At 33.2% G+C, this 21,179-nt stretch overlaps 3 protein-coding genes across 7 annotated transcripts; 2 read left to right on the top strand and 1 right to left on the bottom strand.

Annotated features, from left to right (window-relative positions):
* The first annotated feature begins 612 nt into the window (after window positions 1-612).
* LOC123907190 (protein CHUP1, chloroplastic) lies at window positions 613-9,433 on the top strand. Of its 5 annotated transcripts, none has more exons than XM_045957345.1 (9): window positions 613-867; window positions 962-1,097; window positions 6,064-6,704; window positions 6,975-7,409; window positions 7,492-7,623; window positions 8,027-8,208; window positions 8,302-8,413; window positions 8,530-8,673; window positions 8,879-9,433. In XM_045957345.1, exons 3-9 carry the CDS (start codon window positions 6,087-6,089, stop codon window positions 8,990-8,992), a joined length of 1,737 nt encoding a protein of 578 aa, XP_045813301.1. In that variant the 5' UTR covers window positions 613-867; window positions 962-1,097; window positions 6,064-6,086; the 3' UTR covers window positions 8,993-9,433. The 5 variants fall into 5 exon arrangements, with proteins under 5 accessions (XP_045813301.1, XP_045813304.1, XP_045813303.1 ...); XM_045957348.1 differs by having other exon boundaries at window positions 679-867; window positions 6,978-7,409; XM_045957347.1 differs by lacking the exons at window positions 613-867; window positions 962-1,097 and adding an exon at window positions 5,730-5,861.
* Window positions 9,434-10,231: 798 nt separating this feature from the next.
* On the top strand, window positions 10,232-11,869 carry LOC123907189 (diacylglycerol O-acyltransferase 3). The gene is made up of 2 exons (XM_045957344.1): window positions 10,232-10,629; window positions 10,902-11,869. Exons 1-2 carry the CDS (start codon window positions 10,315-10,317, stop codon window positions 11,631-11,633), a joined length of 1,047 nt encoding a protein of 348 aa, XP_045813300.1. The 5' UTR covers window positions 10,232-10,314; the 3' UTR covers window positions 11,634-11,869.
* Window positions 11,870-12,381: 512 nt separating this feature from the next.
* LOC123907188 (SWI/SNF-related matrix-associated actin-dependent regulator of chromatin subfamily A-like protein 1) lies at window positions 12,382-20,810 on the bottom strand. Its single transcript, XM_045957343.1, has 23 exons — window positions 20,190-20,810; window positions 20,019-20,074; window positions 19,843-19,918; window positions 18,621-18,687; window positions 18,429-18,495; window positions 18,249-18,315; window positions 17,992-18,075; window positions 17,868-17,909; window positions 17,611-17,766; window positions 16,630-16,707; window positions 16,185-16,253; window positions 15,992-16,057; window positions 15,758-15,886; window positions 15,518-15,574; window positions 14,968-15,057; window positions 14,709-14,774; window positions 14,129-14,197; window positions 13,939-14,043; window positions 13,673-13,798; window positions 13,351-13,409; window positions 13,207-13,243; window positions 12,817-13,001; window positions 12,382-12,698 (listed from the first exon to the last, which is right to left on the bottom strand). The coding sequence occupies exons 1-23, from the start codon at window positions 20,478-20,480 to the stop codon at window positions 12,695-12,697; spliced, it is 2,046 nt and encodes a 681-aa protein (XP_045813299.1). The 5' UTR covers window positions 20,481-20,810; the 3' UTR covers window positions 12,382-12,694.
* Window positions 20,811-21,179: the final 369 nt, after the last annotated feature.

Here is a 21,179-nt window from a genome sequence, read left to right as displayed (position 1 = left end):
GAGATAGTTGTTGCTCCCAACATTCCAAGCTTCCAACAAGACACACACTAGTAGTTTTTGTTATTGAACTTACAACATGTAAGCAAAGATATGTCAAGTCAATTAAAAGATTATATATGTCTATTTTGGTTGTCGAATTAAACTATGTCTCTTAAAATGTTAAGAGATTTAGTTTAACTCGATGGCCTAAATGGGTGACCGTATATGATCATGCGAACATAGAAATTCAAATCTACTTGGAAAGGGACACACAAAAATATTTGGAACAAAAGGGATATTGTTAGAAGTTTGTTAACAAATTAATCAAAAACTATAGTTTGATAAAGTGATGTTTATCATCTTAAGATACTTAAGTTTTATAATTATACCGATGTACCAACTAGAAAAAGGTTTAATTTTGTGTCCAAACCTCTATGGCAAGAGGGATTAGAATTTAGGCACGTGAATTCAAGAGCAAAGTAACAAAAGACAAGGAATTTCAAAATAGAGAAAATAATTCATTATGCAACTCTTAATATTACTTTATTATTTTTTTTATAAAACTCTTAATATTTCTTTAATAAATCACAACAGCCATAAAATATGACACCTGATCTGACATGAAATCACAACAAACAAGTGAAAACTTGGAATTTTTCCTTATATATTTTAAGTATTCCTTCAAAGGGAAATCACTTATTTACCTATATACTCAACCCCCTACAACCCTTGTTCTCACCATAGCCTTCCCCTTCATCATACATATTTCCAACTCTCTCATAATAATCAAATATCAATTGTCACAAAGGAAGAAAAAAAAATGCATATAAGACAAGTATACCCACCTAACTCATTGGTGAATGGTGGGACTAATTGTTGAAAGCCAAGGTACCAATTTTCTCTGTTTGTGCATGTGTTTGAGTCATCATAATTCATATATCTCTTACACTAAACTAATATATCTTCATATATTACTTTGTAGATGATCACATCAAAGAGATTTTGTTGGTATAGCTTGGAAATTATTTCTTGGTGATTCATTGATGGGCTATTACATATGGCTTGAAGATTGCAACATTACTATATATGAAATATACAACAAGTTCTTAATTAGAAAGGTATTTATGTTGTTAATTTTTTAGCTTTAGCAAAAACTAATTTAAACATGGCATTAATTAATTAACTTTTGTATAGTCCGGACATCTTTATAGTCAAATATTAATAAGTTAGTTGGTTATGTTAGTTTTCAGTATTCGAACCTTTGACACCATACTTAAAACTCATTCGGTGTTAGTTAGTTCAACAACTGAGCTACCTATTTCAGTATGGCCTTTTATAACTTAAAACCAATATATTTATGTCTTGATTGTAAAAGGAATATATAGTTGCGTTTGATTATTGACAACATCTTCCAACAGCAAAATTGCTAAGAAGGTAACATATTTTAAAATATATAAAATTGATGAACAAAAAGGTAATGTAACCTTAAATTGTGTCTAGTTAGTTTGCATGCAGCTAAAAAATGATTGAAAATGTGCATATATATATATATATATATATATATATATATATATATATATATATATATATATATATATATATAAAATACAATAGTACCTACAATTAGCTAATTTTAATTTAACATAGAAAATAGGTGAATGTGGTCCTAATTTTCTGATCAAAACAATAGAGACAAAAATGTGATTTAGTAAAAATGTTGTTAGCATATTTGCTCTTATATGGAATATGTGGCAACAAAGTATTGAGAGTACTAAACGGTGGCTCTAAACTCTAGCTAGCAGGTTTACCATTTCTCTCTCACTTTCATGCACATATTCATGCCCTGTCACATGTGAATATGCTTCTGCATTTTCTTCACACTTCACGGATTCACTCATCACCTTTGGCATATATGGTGATGTTTTCTCTTCTAACCTCCCGTGAATTTTTATATCCTCAATATTCTAATTTTGTCCTTGCAGAAAAATTCGGTTCGTATAAATTGAATTTTTACTAGTGCAAATTCAGAGTAAATTTTGGTTTTTAGAAATCGAAATTTGTTTTCAAGGCAAAAAAAAACTTCGGTTTCTACGAACCGAAGTTTTTTCAAGAACAAAATTGGGAATTCAGGGAAGATAAAAGATTCACGGGGTGGGAAGAGAAAACATCATATATAACAGATATTACTCTTCACCTTTTTTACTCATTGAGTATGTGTATATATTCCCTATACCCCTTTTGTGGAAATCATAGGAGCATCCTATTTTAATTCTCTGCTTTTACAGCGTTAAGTAAGGAATTTGTGACTATGGGCTCGTATGAGTCTTAATTCGTTGTGTCTTTTAATACAAAAAAAAAAATATTTAGATGTCAAGTTAAATACTTATCCTTCAAATTAAATCATACCTTGAGCAAATATCTCATGTATATTAGCATTTTTAAAAATGGGAAAATCAACTTTATTATTTTAATTATCGTAAGAAACTTTGTTATTTTTTTTTATACAAGAAACTTTATTATTTTAATTATAAGAAGGACGTAGTAAAATAATTATTCCAAAAAAGAAAAAGAACATAGTCAAAAAAGTTAATTAGTTGTTAAAAATAAGTAAATACTACTCCCAAAAAACTACCATGAATGAAATGCATCTCTTTATAAGTGGTTTTGCTTTACAAGGTGAAAGTGATGCACTTGAAGAAACACTTGATCCTATGCCTACTTAGATTTGCGTGGCTACCCTCTTTTTTTATGATACAGTAACAAATTAAAGAAAGGAAAACCTATGCCAAAAGCAATGTACTTACATTGTCTTCCATTCACCTCATGACAAGTGCTTCTTGTATTTTCTTATTAATATAAGTTGAACTATACTCTCAAGATTACAACTTACAATATCACACTTTGGGTACTAATTATTTTATTTGTGTAAAATTTTCTTTTCTTTTATCAATAATCATTCAAAATAGTAGTATATTATTTTATAATTTATTTTTACTTATTGTATCAAAATTAAATAAAAGTATTATTGTTTATTTTCTATTCGAACTCAAATATTTAAGATGTAATTTTTATAAATATTAATTGTATCGACGGATTCCAGAAATTGCCATATGAATCTGAATCACCACTTTTAGGTGGGACGCGCCTATCTAAGGGGAAAAGACCCACATCGCCTTACAAGAAAAAATTCAATATTCTTATGGGATTAGGGCAGTGCGCCACTAACAGCTAGTACCGAAAAATAGGCTTGGAATTGGACATAGGATGACGTCAAGACCCAAGAGATAGACATGGGATATTTTCCCCCATTAATGGCAGGATCAACCGCTCCACTACTTCTTGGAGTCAATCTCGCCAAAACAAGTACCTAAGGGGCCTATATATATTATAGGAAACCCTAATGTTATGAGAAAATCATCACATTTATATATTCACTAACTCTAAGACTTAAACTCGAAGCATGTCTAACTAAGTATCACTATAAATTTTCTACGTAACAACATCAATATAATTAATGAAAACATAAATAAAAATAATTTAATTAAGGACTAAGGATATGAAAAAAAATTCATTTATGCAACCAAATATATCTGATTACTATAATGTTATTTTGTTATATATTACCTCAATTAAAATATGTTCACAAATATCTACAATGTATATAATATTAGTCTTAAACTTAAAAATATATAATTTGATTTTTTTGGGTCAAAATTTAATTTGATATATTGATAATAGTTAATTAAAAAATACATATATTATTAATCAAATGATTACACTATTATCCCAAAATAATTTATCATTACTGAACAATCATGTCATCAAGTATAATTTTTTTACTTTTTTATCAATAACATATTATCTTAAAGTGAATGGCTTTGTGTTTTTTCTCTTTCTTTATATTTGATTTGATCCCCCTCAACCCAATGATATGTAATTGTCTTTGCTTCAATTTGTGGTGGTAATTAGCCGTGAAGATAAGGAAAGGAATGTGATACAAACCGACCTTTATAAATTTGATTTTGACATCAAATAACTTATAAGAGACATTATGTATGCGTTGTCTTCAGCTATGATCAAAGTGTTGTTTACCCCTATAGGTATTTAGGTAAATATTATTATTGCTCAAGTAGTACTTTTAATAATAAAACATAAAATCATTTGGAAATCAATGAGGTTGTTTGATTTTTCTTTAAGCTAGAACTAGAATGCAAAACAAATTAATTAAAGGTGTGTCATGAGAATGTCTTGAAAATCAATTATACTCACTCGGTTTATAATTAGTTTAAGGGTTAGGAAATTGACCAAACCAATACCAATATACCCTTGGAATGTGTGTTGTCCGTTGGTACGTGACACCATTAACATTAATAATTAGAAGACACACAACTTCATATTTATATTTCAAAATAACAAAAAAGTTCCTTCCACAAAAACATAGTATACGAGTAAATATTTTCAAGGTGGATCTTTTACTGGGTGTATGAAAAGAATCTGTAAACAAATAAAGAAAAAAAATATATATAAACTAATTTTTTCTTTGTCGATCAGCTTAATTATTAAAATTATCAATTTATAAATAAAATGTTCGGAATTTGAAAGATTAAAATCCTAACACATGTATATAACAATGTCACTATCATTAACCGAGCTAAGATTACATGAATAAATCAACAAATTTATATTTTTCTTAAAATTGGTTTTGAATTTTTTATCCTCTCATTCTAAAAGCATATAAGAAAATTCAACATAATACAATAACTATTTTCTTTTTCAGAATAAGACAAAAATATTGTTTAGCAAAATTATATATTTGAAGCCAAACCCACTTTTATATAAAGTCATAATCTAAATTCGGTGGTCGTGTGGAACCAACCAAAGAGACAGAAGATAGACCTAGGATATATTGTGATCATGTGCCAACACAAGTTGAATAAGACACAAAAATAAATTGGCTTTTTGTGCCTTGTTGGATCGTTGTGTCCCTTCACCTTATATCACTTTCTCTATTGTGGTGGCCAACTTGAACCCCTCAAGGTTAGGTTTATTTATGGAAAATGCTGGGTCACTAGTTAAGGATACTAATTATAGTAAAATTACATTGAAACTTATGTAGTCAATGTTTATAAAGTATAAAAAGTGTCATTTTCAATGCAAAAATTATTTTTTTTGTATCCTTAACTTGTGCCCCGGGGCACTAGTTAGCATTACCCTTTATTTATTTTTCCTTCAAGGTTTATTAGTTTAGAAGATGAGATAGTTTGATAATAATTGTCACTTCGACACAAAAGCTCTACCTAATTTAATTTGGAACCAACATCAAATTTCACCCAATTAGAAATTATGTTGGAAATCAAGTTTTTAGAGTAAGTGATATTATACTTCTTTCTAATTTAATGGGTGAGAATCTATTCCCGTGAAATTTTATTGGAAAAAATTCACGGTTAATTAGTACCATTCATTTTATTTTTAATATTTAACCGCTTGCAAATAAAAAAATTAAATGGTCTAGATCTCATTGGATCACACTTTTAACTAGAGAGGATCTGTTAATTCAATTGTAAGTAAATTTTACCTTAAGTTTTATGAAATGAAATATAAAAAATTAAGTTTCTCTTCAATTTAATGATATGTTTCCTAAAAAAAATGTCGGTGAGGTGTAATTCAACCGACAATATCGATATTATTAATCAGTCATATTCAAACATAAGATCTTATATGCGAATCTTAGGTGATACATGTCACATTACTATGATTAATCTCTCTCACACAAGCTATAATTTGAACACCATGGTATCAAACTAACTAACTATAATATACTAATCTATCAATTATCAATCTTCTTAGTACATGGTGATACTTGTGGGTCAGTTAGGTTGAAGGTATTCATCTATGGCTACCATCTACCATCAAGATTTAATCTTCCACTCAAACACAAACACTAAACACACGAGTGTCGCATAACGTTTGTTTTTTTATATTCTACGTGTCAGGTTCCTGTTACAACAACATTCATTCATTCATTCACTCACAAAGATCTCTGCTTTATAGTACTTGTTTCATTTTTTTTCTCTCTTTTTTCAGACCCCATTTTCAGAATCATAACCATGAAGCACAAAACACCAACACCAACATCAACAACAACCACAACATCAAGAACTGTGTTGAAACAACAACATCATAGTGATAATAAGTCTCTACAAACTGTTCCACAAACAACAACACCAACACGTTTAAGACTAAGAGCTTCTTCTAAAACCAAAGAATCTCCAAAAACACCACCAACACCTGAAATTGTTAATAGGGTCTCTACCATTTCATCAACAAGAGCTAAATCAGTGCCTCCAGATATGAAGAATAATTCAAAGGCTAAAAGGGGTATTGTTGTGATGAACAAGGTTGAAGAGGTTGAGAGTTCTCACAAGGGTGGTGGTGGTGGTGGTGGTAAGGAAGTTGAAGAGGCTAAGGTTATTGTTGTTACTCGGCCGCGGCGAAGGAGAATTGAGGATGATCCTGATGTGAAAGAGAAGAAGGAGTTAATGGAGAAGCTTGAGGTAAGTGAGAATTTGATCAAGAGTTTACAGTCTGAGGTGAAGGCCTTGAAGGATGAATTGGATAAAGTTAAGAGCTTGAATATTGATCTTGAGTCTCAGAATATGAAGCTTAATCAGAACCTTGCTTCTGCTGAAGCTAAGATAGAAGCTATTGGCACTAGTAGTAAAAAGGTGAGAATTTAATATATTTATTGGTTTGTTTTCTTGTATTTTGCTTCAAAGTGCATGGAATGTGTTTGTTCAAATGTTTCATTGAAGAAAGAAATGATTTTTTTGTTGTTAGTTCATTCATTAGAATCATTGAATCAATTTGTTTATGATTGGAATTTCCACAGTGTTAAGTGCTGACTTAAATGGTGGTTCAAATTTCAGAACAATTGTTTTCATATGCATAGAATGTTATCTATCAATGAATCTGATTTTTCTTTTTCTTGAATGAAGAAGGAACCAATTGGAGAACACCAGAGTCCTAAATTTAAAGACATACAAAAACTCATTGCTGACAAATTAGAAAGGTCTAAGGTAAAAAAAGAAGCTAATCCTGAGGTGATTTTTGTTAAAGCTTCAATTCAAGCTCCAAAACCAAGCCAAGCCATTCCTGAAATTACAAGTTTAGGAAGAAAATCTCCACCAAGCAGATGCCTCTTTCCACCTCCACCACCACCGCCGCCACCAATTCCGTCTCGTCCTTTGGCAAAATTGTCCAACACTCAAAAACCTCCTCCAATTGTGCAACTATTTCACTCCATAAAGAATCAGGATGGGATGAAAGACTTGAAAAGGCCAATGAATCATCATCATCATAAACCGATAACTAACAGTGCACACAATAGCATTGTAGGAGAAATTCAAAACCGTTCGGCTCATCTTTTAGCTGTAAGCATTGCATTTAATTTTGGTTACTAACTTTCCAATTTGTTCCGTTAATCAGTGAGTGATGATTGACCATTGTTTCCAGATAAGGGAGGATATTCAAACAAAAGGAGAGTTCATTAATGACCTTATTAAAAAGGTGGTTGATGCAGCCTATGTGGACATTGAAGATGTCCTCAAGTTTGTTGACTGGCTTGATGGTGAACTTTCCACTTTGGTAAGTTTCTGACAGTTAGTTATTGGTGGCCCAATGACTCTATCATTGATGCAACCAGTATGTGTGTTTCTTCTTTATAAGATAGATAGAATTTTATTCCATTATGAGTTATAACCTCTGGCATCTATTGAGCACAAATTGTGGTTAATAAATATCATGTATATTTTTAAACACAATTTGGATGGTTAATGGATATATTTGTATATGTGAACACCTGAAAATTCGTGGTTAACTTTCAAATTCATGGTTAATGAGTTGTAACATTTTGTGGTAATCATCTAGATTGTTGTCGAATTTTGATGTCAATTTTTGTGTCAAACTCTTACATTATGCTGTGGTCATGTGGTAAAACATTATCAATACCTGGTTTCTCAGTAGCTTCTTATGATCCTGTATTGTGCAGGCTGACGAGCGTGCGGTCTTGAAGCATTTTAAGTGGCCTGAGAAGAAAGCTGATGCAATGCGTGAGGCAGCAGTTGAGTATCGTGAGCTTAAAATGTTAGAACAAGAGATTTCGTCTTACAAGGATGACCCTGACATTCCATGTGTAGCTAGTTTGAAAAAGATGGCAAGCCTATTAGACAAGTAAGATTATTTTGACAAATGATTCTATGTATGAATTAAAGATATGACGGATTTTCAGGTGGGAAGGGCTAACTCTTTCACTCGTTGTGATAGGTCTGAGCGGAGCATACAGAAGCTAATCATCCTACGAAATTCTGTCATACGTTTGTATCAAACGTACAACATTCCAACTGCATGGATGCTTGATTCGGGAATAACGAGCAAGGTATTTTATTTCAATGGTTTTATTCGTGAAATGAAAAACAATGACTCTAATGCCCTATTGGCCTTTGAAATGTTTATTAGAACTTGAGTTGATTAGTTATACACCAATGTATGCAGATAAAGCAGGCTTCCATGACTCTGGTCAAGATGTACATGAAAAGATTGACAATGGAGCTTAAATCCAATAGAAATTCAGACAGAGAATCTAGTCAAGATTCTCTTCTACTACAGGGTGTGCATTTTGCATACAGAGCCCATCAGGTATTGTTTTTAGCAACTTTTAAGGGATGTATCATGTACATGAAGTATGTAACTTGTGAATTGTTCAGAAACGCGTCATTAAAACAGATCATAACTTAAAGCCTTAAAGTCCCCTGATTATTTATGGATGAAGAACCAATATAGCTCATTTTGAGTAGATAAATTAAAAGTAAATGCCAAAATTATGTCACTTGTTGTTTTGTAGTTTGCTGGAGGTTTGGACTCAGAAACATTGTGTGCATTTGAAGAGATAAGGCAACGTGTACCGGGACACCTGGTAGGGTCGCGAGAACTTTTGGCTTGCATAGCATCCTCATGAGATGTCACTGGTTTTTAATACTGCTGCTAATGGTGACAAAAAGTTGGCTACTAAACATTCATTATTCATTAAATAATATCTTCTTCAATGCTCACTCAATGCTTACTATGAAGTATGAACCACTCAATCAGAACAGTGAGAAGATTTTGTGAAGAAAGTACACTCCAATCAATATTTAGATAAGTCAGCTATGAAATTGTTACAACCTGTCTCACAATCTAGGAATAGGATCTTCATTTAATTTCAATAGTGAACTTTTTGAGATAGTTGACTCTAATGTTGTAACAAGCTTTGCCATGTGTAGATGCATATATATGTATTTAACATTTACAAAGGTACTCTCTAATAATGTAATATACTCATGTTTCAAGTCACGACTCATGTGTAGTGTTTGTCAAATACATATTGAAGCGCGCGCCCTCTATTGTGTTCTATTGACAATGCCAGATATTGCTCTATTGAGCCATATCCTTACTAGTAATACTTCTATGAGAACAAGTTTTCTTCTTAGGTAAAAATTTAGGTGAATTTAATCTTAATTTAGGTGTTTTAAGTCAATGTTTTAATTTCAGGGTTAAATATGTTTTAAGTCCCTACATTTTGGTGGATTTCTAAAAATAATCCCTATATTTTTAGTCCTCACGTTTTTGCCGTTTTCAACATTGGTCATTGATGTCCCCCAGACTCATTTAATGCTTACTCTTTACACATCCACGTCATTAAATAAGTCAGATATCTATGTGTCATTTTTGTGTGTCCAATTAACCAAAGTTTCACATTAGAAATCAATGTTGGAATCAGTAAATAAATGGAAGATTAAAAATATAATAAAAAAATGCATTGACTATTTTTAGAAGTATACTAAAATATAACAATTAAAAACATATTTAACCCTTAATTTAAAATAAAAAATAATAATTAATATTTGTATGAAGAAAAAAAAGAACAGAAAGGCCACGTCTCTATTCCAATGAAACGCACCGTTTTATGTACACGTGTCTTTCTTTTAACACGTCAACAAAACCTTCACACTTGTCACCAGTTGCCATTCATGTCAACCTTACGATGTAACAAAATTACAACGAACGGCAGATATCAAACCAATTCGTAAGCCCGCCATGCGCAAACCGAAAACGGTCACACGCCCGCCACATTCAAACGCAAACCACATGCCACCTCACCACCACCCAATCAAAACCCGCCACGTAAGTTCCCATTCAAATAAACTTCGAAGATAACATTCCACACAGAAAAGGAAACAAAAAAAAAAAACAAAACGTAGAAGTTTCAACTTTCAGCAACTCTCACCGTCACCGTCAGACATGGAGGTTTCCGGCACCGTTCTCCGTCAGATAACCTATATCTCCGGCGTTGGAACCAACCCCCGTTCTCATGGCGTGGTTCCACGGAGAGACGTTGTTAGAGTGAGAATGTCTTCAATGGAGTCTGGTTTCCGTGACGATGGTCACGTTCAGTATTACCAAGATACCAAAAACAGAGAACCTGTTATGACTACTAAGAAGAAATTGAAATTGCTCAAACGTTTCACTAAAAACGTTTCATCTTTTCCTCAATTAGGGTTTGCTTCAGATTCAAATCAACCCAATCTCTTGGAGCACCTTCAAAACCTCACCACGGTATTTTTTTTATGCCCCTCTTTGATTTTTATTTCTCGTCATCTTAATTTTTACTTGCTCATAATTTTCTCAATTATTTCTTATTTTCTTTGATTAAAAATCTGTTTTTTATTTTTTGGGTTTTTTTTGTTTTTTCCATTTTTACCACAAATTTTCAATGATAATTATGAATTATGAATTTTTAAGATGGATATTTTCTATATCGAGTTCCTTAACCTGTGCTGCTTGGTTGAATTGGTTTTTATTTTACTTTTTTACTTGGGTGGATGCAGGGTGGTGGTGAGGAATTACTGAGAGAGCTAGAGAAAGTAAGAGCAGAGGAGAAGGAATTGAAGAAAAAAATGAAACAAGAGAAGAAAAAAGCTAAATCTAAAGCCTCCAAGATGAAAACTTGTGATAAATCTTCATCTTCATCCTCTGAATCTGAGTCAAGTGATAGTGAATGTGGTGAAGTTGTTGACATGAACACCTTCAGAGGAACTAGTGTTGGTGTTGCCACAAAGCCTGTGGAGGAATTGGAGTTGCAGCCACCGGCTTCACCGGCGGCTTTACTGCCCCAACAGACCACTATTGGTGCTGAAGGTTCCACACAACATCATCATGTTATGGATGTGTGTTCTACAAATGATGCTTCTGTTGTTGGGTTTAAGAAAGAGACTAATGTGGTTATCCCTGCAGCTCAAAAGAGGATTGAGGTATGCATGGGTAACAAATGCAAAAAATCAGGGGCTGCTGCATTGTTGGAAGAGTTTGAGAAGGTGGTGGGTGTTGAAGGCGCTGGTTCTGTTGTTGGATGTAAGTGTATGGGGAAGTGTAAAAGTGCTCCTAATGTGAGAATTCAGAATTCCGTGGATCATAGCATGGTTCAAGGACTTGATGATTCTGTTAAGATTCCAAGTAATCCTCTCTGCATTGGGGTTGGTTTGGAGGATGTGGATACTATTGTGGCTAGATTTTTAGGGGAGAGTCACGAAGATTTGGGTATTGCTGCTGCAACTTCTTGATGCACAAGGCAGTAGAAATGGCTAGCTAGTGTGCTGATTGTATATATATGTAGCGTGGAGGAAATATCGTTATTATCACTTTCTTCTTAAGTTGTTGATATCAACTTCATTTTGTATGAAAATTAGTTTTATGTACTATGGTTTTCTATTTCCTATTATCCATCTGGTACAACTTGCCCTTGGATTTATGACTTTATGTACAGTATATGTGAGAAATTAAAATGCCATTCTTTTAATTCCAATTTGTCATGGTAGTAATTTTGAAGGATAATGGTGGTGTTTTCATTGTTGGCCTGACTGTTTTTGTATGCACCCTTTGATTGCATTTCAAGTTTTATGGAGCTATGAAAGAATGTCCTCTCCCCCAATATTTCTTACATTGAAAAAATGTGGTATCATTCTAAAAACTAACTTTCCCTTGAGAAGGAGGAAAACCCTGGAAAGAGAAAAGAACCCTGACTTGCCAAAAAGCCTATTCTTCACGATGAAATGCAACAGAAGAATCAAAATCGATGGAAAGAGCAAGGGGCTAAGGTAGATTTGCACAATTAAGAGGAAAGCTGAAACTACAGTTAAACAAAAGAGACGGAGAAGAGAAAAGGTAAGGGGCTCAAACTAGCCAACCGAAAACAGAGTGGAGGGAGATAACTAAGGGGCATCATAGCAATTTTTAACTCAATCAAAAGAACTAGAAAAACTATTCCATTGTATAACTCAATCAAAAGAACTAGAAAAACAAATAGCAACATGGTGGAAATATAAAAATTAGTGTTGAGTAGGGTAGTATACAAGCTACATTCATATGATACTGTACTATGTACAAGTCCCACACACAACTAGGGGGGAACAATTAGTTAAGGGATAAACACAAAATCTGTTGCAAGACTTCATCACATAACCATCGTCATCCCAGCAGCATAGGTTAGAGTTACTTGCCAACCCAGCTGTCCTGTGCTGACCACCTATTTTATATACCTATATAGCCAAGTAGATTTTAGCCACTGCATACGCCTTTCTCTTGGATTGACATAGTATCGACACGTGATCATATTCTTTTATGATTACCTGTTGTCATGTCAAAATTCCAAAATAAATTACACGGAACTTCTAAATAATATTGCTGCAACATTCCCCAAGTAGAGTGAGCAGTTTGCAGATACACAGCAGTTATAGATCAACTTACCATTTCACAGAACCTTTGGGTAAGTACCGAGGACGTTTGGGGGTTGACTGATGTTCCAATCCACTACTGTTGTTTTCACATCTTCTGACAAATTGGTCGAGTGTTTTCTGCTTTGCAGGGCTACTCAATGGTGGCTGATCATCTGAATCTGAGACCTTTAAGGTGTTCTCATGGCCATCAAGCATCTGAATTTTCAATAACTAAAGTTCAGAATTCTTCTTCAGAACATAAAATCCACGCTATCAAAAACTACTTGAGTATAACTCTTCTCTAAAAGGTAATAACATAAAGCAGAATTAAACCAACATGTTACTGTGCAGAAACTGAATTTACAATTACTTTCACTTTGCACTACATGTGACAGAGTTCCCAAACAAAATAGAGATATACCTGCCCCAAATTGTCCAGTTTGCTTTGCACTACGTCCCTAAGAAGAGAAAAAGTATAAGGTTATCAATGCATCAGAGACATCAAGTCAATACCAAATACCATTCTACTAAGTCTCAGAGGACTGCAAAAAACACAAAAACCTACCATATGATATCATCAACTGTGTCATTTGCAAGCAAGTAGTATATATTTACCGAAGAAACCTGAAAACAAGAGCTAGAAAGTCATAATCATCAAAGCAAAGATTTTTTTGGATACAAAAATATCAACTATGCTTAGCAATGACAGATGTTTTCTTAAAAGAGGTAATCTATCACAAATTTTTAAGAGATCGTCACAATTTCTAAAATGATACTGTGCTAGTACTCTCGTATTGTTGATGCTGATTTTTAAACTACAACAGTATTCAGATCACTCTCTCTTTTCCTTTCTTTTTCAACTTAACAACAACCAAGTTTGAGAATACCTGGCCAATTCTATGAACACGGTCTTCGGCCTGAATTAGATCACCAGGAGTCCAAGACAATTCTGCAAAGATGACTGTGCTGGCAGCAGTCAACGTTAACCCGACACCTCCAGCTTTGATAGATAGCTGCAGGACAGGAAAATTATTCTCTCTAAATTGAACCAGACTTTACACCAGAACTATAGTCAAAACTAGTGAATATCTCAACAGATCAAACAGAAATATAATTGCATTTGCATGAAAACATATGAATGAAATTGCCATACCACTGCTGCCTTGATAGCATCTTTTTCCTGAAACTCTGTAACTAATTGTTGCCTTGATCCAGAAGGTGTACCTCCATCAATCCGGATGCATCCAACTTTTTTTTTCTGGAAATTTTTAACAGTTCTCATAAGTCTCATAAGTGTTTATCATCACTTCTTGATGAGATAAGTAAAATTTAAGTGGCCTTACAAGAAGAAACTCGTGTATCGCATCAATCATTGGTAGATGGTGTGCAAATATAAGAAACTTGCAACCTGCCTGCAACAATCATTACATATATAGAATTACCACATGCAATGGAGATCACAAGAAGAAAAAAAAATAAATCAGCCACCTTTTAAAATTAAGATTACAAAAGGAATTGTTACATTAGAGGAAAATACCCTACATTGTCATTTTCCATATTATATTATATTTGCGAGCCAAGATCAATGGCATGGAAATATAATTCAGATGTTAAAAATACCCTAGCACACTAAGGAATCTGTACTTTAATGAAGTTTCACCATTTGATTCATGGAAGGTTAATCATCACAAAAATTTCTACCATTGAACATAAACAACATATAGGAACTTGAAGGGATCAAAATTAAGGAGATACGACAAAGTAACATCTTAAATATCCTTGTAGAATCAAAGTCATAACTGTGCGTTGAGTGAGAAAGCTAAAACAAGATCTTAAGATTTTAACGTTCTGGAAGTTCATATATATTACAGCAGTTGAATGTATTAATCTTCAATTTTTTTAAAGAGAAGAAGCGCGGCATACCTCAATTACAGTTCCAACATAATCAAGAACAGCAGGAATCTTGGCTTCCGCAGAATCAGTATAAATCTGGAATTGAATGGATCAAAAGTCAGTGTTTAATCACATAGCAGAGTCATAATATTTTAATATGCATACAGAAAGGAAATGAACAGACATTGCAGTGAACTATATAAACTTTTTCTAGTTCTAGGAAATCATAACAATTTCTCAAACAAATTGTGCAACTTAAATCTATGTGAACAACTGCTTCCACTAATACCCTGTTAATAAGATTCTTTTGAGTAAACTTGAGTGATTCAGCCTCCTCTTGTGATTTAGAAGCCTTAATTTTGGCTTTTACCATCTCCAACTGCAAAACAAATATCAATACTGGTCAGCTTTTACCACCTTAAACTGCACATGCAAGACCTCTTATTTTGAGTAAAATGACCCATACTTGGTAAAACAAATTACGACCATGTTTGTAGATAAAAATGGCTGAGAGCCCATTCCAAACCAGTTTAGAAGTAAAAAAAGCTTTAAATAAAAAGTTCCGAGGCCAGACTACAATTCATTTATTCACAAAAGCTTTAAATAAACTACTTGTCATATGAATAACAATAAAAAAAAGTCCGGACAAAGTAAATCAATTTACTTGTTTGAAATTTGAAATTCCACAATCCTATGACAAATGTTAGATGCCATACAATAAGCTAAAAGAATATTGCAAAGACACATAGCTGCACTTCATAACTAGCTTGAGTTCTAACCTAACAAAATTGAATGATGCAACCCTCGCCTCAATATGTACAACAAATATGTTGAATTACCTCGCGAAATAGAGCATTAATTTGCTTCATGTCCTTATCGGCCAAGTCTAGGAAAATCTGAAAATCAATTATAGAACAAATAAAATAAATAACTTTTATTCAATGCAAAATAAATAAATAAATAAATAACTTTTAAGTTGCACTAAAGCTTCGTGCATTGAAAAAAACACGGTCAAAGCGTGCACTATATAATAAAGTATAAACAGATAACAGAGAAAAAATGGTGATGAATGTACACACCTGTTGCCTACGCTTTACAGGAAGTTCAGAAAGAACATCCTTTTTAAGCCTCCTAATCATCGATGTTGCCTTCATCAAATTGTGCAATTCTTCATGATTACTTGCCCCTTGATAAAGTCCAAAAACTCCCTGGAAGATCCATGCAAACGACAAGTTGGAATACTTATCCAGTACAAACAAACGGAAAGTGGCTAATTTAAAAATCCTATATGTAACAAAGAAAAGATGACTTACACCCTTGCAATACCGGTTACCATATTCATGAACATTCTTATACACATCAGGATACAAAGCTTCCAGCTATAACAAAATTCCAAAGAGATTATCAAATTGTAGATTCCATCAATGTTGAGCATTAATGAGGTATTAAACCAAACTAGACATAAATTGAGTTTTTTTCCCTTATATTTTGGGATGGAGGGAGTACCTGTTTGAATAGTTCGATTGGTCGAGATAAAGCAGGAGTTCCACTAAGCAATATTGCATATTTAGCTTTCTGAAATTGGCGCACAAATTTTAGTTTTTAAGTGAAAGAAGCATGAGATAATTGGATAGATATTAGTATTCAGTAGCTAAGCAGTCTCTACAGCAACTTGACTAATAACAAAGCTAAAATATGATTCAATCAAAAACAAAATGTTTCACATATACCACCAGACCACCTTTTGGGGAGGAGGGTAAGTTAATCAAAAACAAAATGTTTCACATATTCCTTTTTCTTTTTTGTTTAAATTTCATTCTGATTCTCGGTCTTCCACTTTTATCTTTCATTATATGTTTGTTTTCTATGTTTATTAAACATGTACTTACTTTGGAGCCAAGTATACAAGACCAGAAGCAAGTATGTGATTGTGGCTTTCAAGAATGAGTACCTTTATAATCGGAAGAGAAGCAGTTGTCCTCTTTGCCTGAGCATTTTTCAGAAAGTGTGACTCGTCAGCAATTACAACCTGGATAAAAACAGTTTATAGCTTAGAGTGTGATTTATCAGCAACACTTGGTAAGTACATGCACACAGGTAGACTCAGTCATCTTTTCAGGAAAAATAACTGATGGTAAAGTACATATAACCCAATAATAATAGAACTTCAAAAAAATATATATATAACCCAATAATAATAATAATAATTACATTGGCAACAACAACTAAAATGCAAAAAACAAACATTTCTTGGCATTTTAACCACTTGCTCAAGCCATTTTGATTTTCAAAATATTATACTGGAAGGAGAAACAAACATCACTAGGAAACCAAAAGAAGATAAAAAAATCTATTTTAGTTTTCAGTTTTTTCTTTTGAATCATAGTAGATGGCTATTGTTGCTAGAGCTAGATATTCTGAAATTCACACACAGCCTGAAATGAAATATATCACATAAAAACGTACGCAATTATTATCTGATAATTTTTATCAGTGACTATTAAACATCATTGCAAAAAGATCCTAAGGAAGGGGGAATAGCAAATCTTGCACGTACTCCATAGCCTTCAACAATATTTACAACGCTTTCACAGTTCATTTTTCGATGAACACACCTTTAATAGCCCTAGAATTATGCACCATTGTCTGTTGATCATAATGAGACTTAAATTTTCAAACATGATGTACTTTATCAAATTTCGTGTATTTCAACACTTTTAGTCACAATATATAGATGACTTCCTCCATTCATTGTATTCATTGTGCCTCTGACCAAAAACTAAAAGCACATACTGACATATAGTTAAGATTACGACTGCCTCTGACCAAAAACTAAAAGCACATACTGACATATAGTTAAGATTACGACTTAAGAACCACAACAAAAGTCAAAAGGTCAGAAAAATTACATAACTGGGTTACGAACGCTAACCTTAAAATCAGACGCCATAAGCGTATTTTGCATCTTTGGCACCAAATCATACGAGATAATGTTGAATAGTCCGTCCAGATGAATGCTGCTTTTCGCACTTGAAGATACTATGTTGAAACCTCCTCTATTTGATCCACCACTTTGAGATAAGACAACCTAATCGTGATTAGGTAGTATAAGAAGGGGAACATAAAGAAACAAAAAAAAAACTTCAGAAATTTTTCAATACAACCATAAAGGGATCATGGAAAACTTACAAGTATATCTGATGAAGGAATATTCAGCCATTGTTGAATCATCTAGATCAAAGCAAAACAATAAGGACATAAGTTACCGAATGTGTTCAATAAATGATGAAAAATATAGAAATATAACCCTTACAGAAGCCCATTGCAATCGTAATGCAGATGGTGCTAGTATAAGAACAGGCCACGAATCCTGGACGCATGCAGCTACAGCAATGGCCTGCAAAAGCCAATAGAAGTTATATGTGTAACTCTTCTGTGATACGGTACTTATGATTACATTGAATTATTTCATTTTCTCAAAGTATTATCAGTGTTTGTGTCATGTCCGTGTTTGTGTACACGTGCTTCATAGGTAGTATAGAAATAGTTTAGTTTTAGACAGTGAATTGCCTGCAACGTTTTCCCCAGTCCCATTTCATCCGCTAAAAAAGCACGACATCCATGCTGCAATATAAACCTAAAAACAAATAAATAATAAATAAAATCATGGCATGGTAGAAAAACAAATTATAGAGGGAAAAACAAATATTATGAGACTGATGGGAAAAAAGTAAGCAAGCCAGTACATACCTTATACCGTCTCGTTGAAATGGCAAAAGCTTTGATTCAACATAGCTAGGGATCTTATCATATCGATCTTTCAGTAAAGACAAAACAAAAACTTCAGAATTTTTTGGGGAATGAACAATATATACATAAAGCCTTTGCTGATCTAGAAAGGAGAGAACAGAAAAACTGATAGTCAAAACATTCAGCTTATACCTCGAAGATCAGGAGCAGAAGTGGAAGCAGTGATAGCACGTTGCACTAAGGGATCTAAGTTCTCCACCTATAAAATAATTTGCATAAATGTAGGGAGAAGGCTAGAACATTTAGAAATTAAGGCCAAAATAATCTCAAATAAAAATCACAAAAAAATGGCATACATCCTTAGTAATCCTCACTCAATGAAAACATTTACTCCACAAGTCCTATTATCCACATATGATGCTTTTCTTCTCTGATAATCTATCTCTCATTCAATCTCATTAGAAGTTTAGAACCTCTAAGGGTGCATATACAGTGTGTTGGTTGTACAGGAAAAATAAACTAAGTGGAGGATAAAAAAGAAAATTAAAAAGCATGGTTGAAATTAAATTATATCCATTGTAGAAATTTGAGTTAAAGCTCATGAATGCTATGGATTCTCTCAAGCCAGAAAACCCAGATCAGCCACGTAAAACAGTCTATTCTCTCAAGCATTACTTTTTAGCTTATATTCAAACAGTCAGGACAAATGGACAATCAACAACCACATGCAGTGGTTGAACAATGTCAGTATTGATACAAAAGATCTTCAGAAGGACCCGCACAGCACAGCCAATATGTGCTGAGAAACGAAACTCGCTCTGCGCCCATAATTAAGGTACTTCGCAATAAAATCCAAAAAATTGTGATAGTTTCCCAAAACAGACCAGGAAAGTTCCATCAACAAACAGATATACTGGTGGAGATAGCAATTAATTAGGTAATCATGAACCATATCCTCATCTCTATGCTACCTAAATTTCTCAGAACTTCAGTCTCATTCACTCCTATTCAAAATGTATTTGATTCCCTAGACCTTGCTCATCTCATCATATCATATTCATATTCAATCATAAAATGGGAAAGTCAAAGTAATCCTCCATAATCTGGAGTTTCGAGACAAACCCTAAAATTTCTATATCAAATAAAACACAAACAAAAGGAAAAAAAAAGAAAAATACGGGAGGGTGTGTCAGCGATAATCTATGAGTAGAAAAACTGTTTCTATAACAACAACATGTGTCCACCAGATCACAAAACAGTCACTGACAACAATATTGTTGTTATGCCAAGACTTGCCCATAAGGTAACCAATTCATTATGAAGGAATGTATCTATGCAAAAGTTATTTGCCTTACAGTAGCAAATAGTAACACGGAATTGTCAACTGTAAACGAAATGAATAAGTTATTATTACCTGAACATTATAACCAGATATTTCTCTAAGAACCTTTTCTGCTTCTGACAAAGAAGATATAGGGAACATCCATAACCTGCATCATGCAGACCCGAAATATTTAATTAGCTAAGGCAACAAAGCAGACAGGCAATCCCAATCGACGGCGGAAATGATTGAAGAGTGGAGAGACATACCGTTCTTTGGCATTCCAAGAAGATTTAGGGATTTTTCTAAAAGCAGCAACTATTACCTAACACAGACAAAATTGCAAAGCATGAGCGAGAAAGTTCTCCAGTGGCTCATATACAAGGTAAATGATAAAACCCTAAAATGTGGAAGAATGAAATAATGTTGAGAAATAAAACCTGATCATATTGAAACTTTGCTGCAATAAGTCCAGTGGAATGGAGAAAAAATTTGACTGAGGCTTTTGTGAATTCTTTAGAATGGTCGTTAGTGTTGTTAGTCACTCCTCCTCCTGATTTGAATGAAGGGGGGAGTGATCTTTGAGGAGGAGGAGGAGGAGGGTTTGCAGAATGAGAAGAAGATGATGGAGGATGAGTGGGGTTGGAGCGGAGTTGAGCAATCTTCTGATAAGCTTCTCTTTCAAGGGAATCGAGGTCTTCGCCGCTCAAATCCCAGTCTTCTGGCTCCATAACCCCTTTTCAATTCAATTTCAAACTTTCTTTGCCTTTTTTTTCAATTCAATTTCGGACTTTCTTTCTTTTTGCGCTTTTATTCTCTCTTATTACGATGATGGTTGGTTACACTTACACATGTTACAGACTTACAGATCGGTGGTGACAAGGAGAGAGACACAAAATGCTGTTTCAATTTTTAAAAGTAGAGTAATAATTAAGTAAATTAATAATAATTTAAAAGTATGAGTTTGTTCTAATAAAGTGGTAGAGCTATCATAAAAACAAACGTCAATATCATATGATAACCTCAAATGTAAACCCTCAAAAAACTCCTCTCCTTTCTTCGTTAATTGTGTCTTCATCTCGTCATATTAATAATTTACTTAAATTTGATTTGAAAAATAAAAAAGAAAAATCAATTGATTGTCCAACTACTTGAGCAATTTTTGCTTAGCCAAAACACTAAATATATTATGTTCAAACATAATTACATAAACTAAAAAAATAAAAGATAAAATGATTGATTATTATTAGATTATGTTACTAAATTATTTAGTTTTTCATTTTTTTTTGCGCAAAAGAGAGCAAAGGTTAAGAGAAAAAATTACAAAACTAAATGAACATTTCGAATCATACAGACACATCTATCATCAAAGATGAGTCTTTGCACATCTCTAGGAGGAACCTCAAAGACATGTAATTTATAAGATCACG

The sequence above is a fragment of the Trifolium pratense genome, linkage group LG2 (genome assembly GCF_020283565.1).
Source record: "Trifolium pratense cultivar HEN17-A07 linkage group LG2, ARS_RC_1.1, whole genome shotgun sequence".
NCBI lineage: Eukaryota > Viridiplantae > Streptophyta > Magnoliopsida > Fabales > Fabaceae > Trifolium > Trifolium pratense.
The sequence above is the reverse complement of the archived record's forward strand: the minus strand, read 5'-3'. Positions and strand labels throughout refer to the sequence as shown.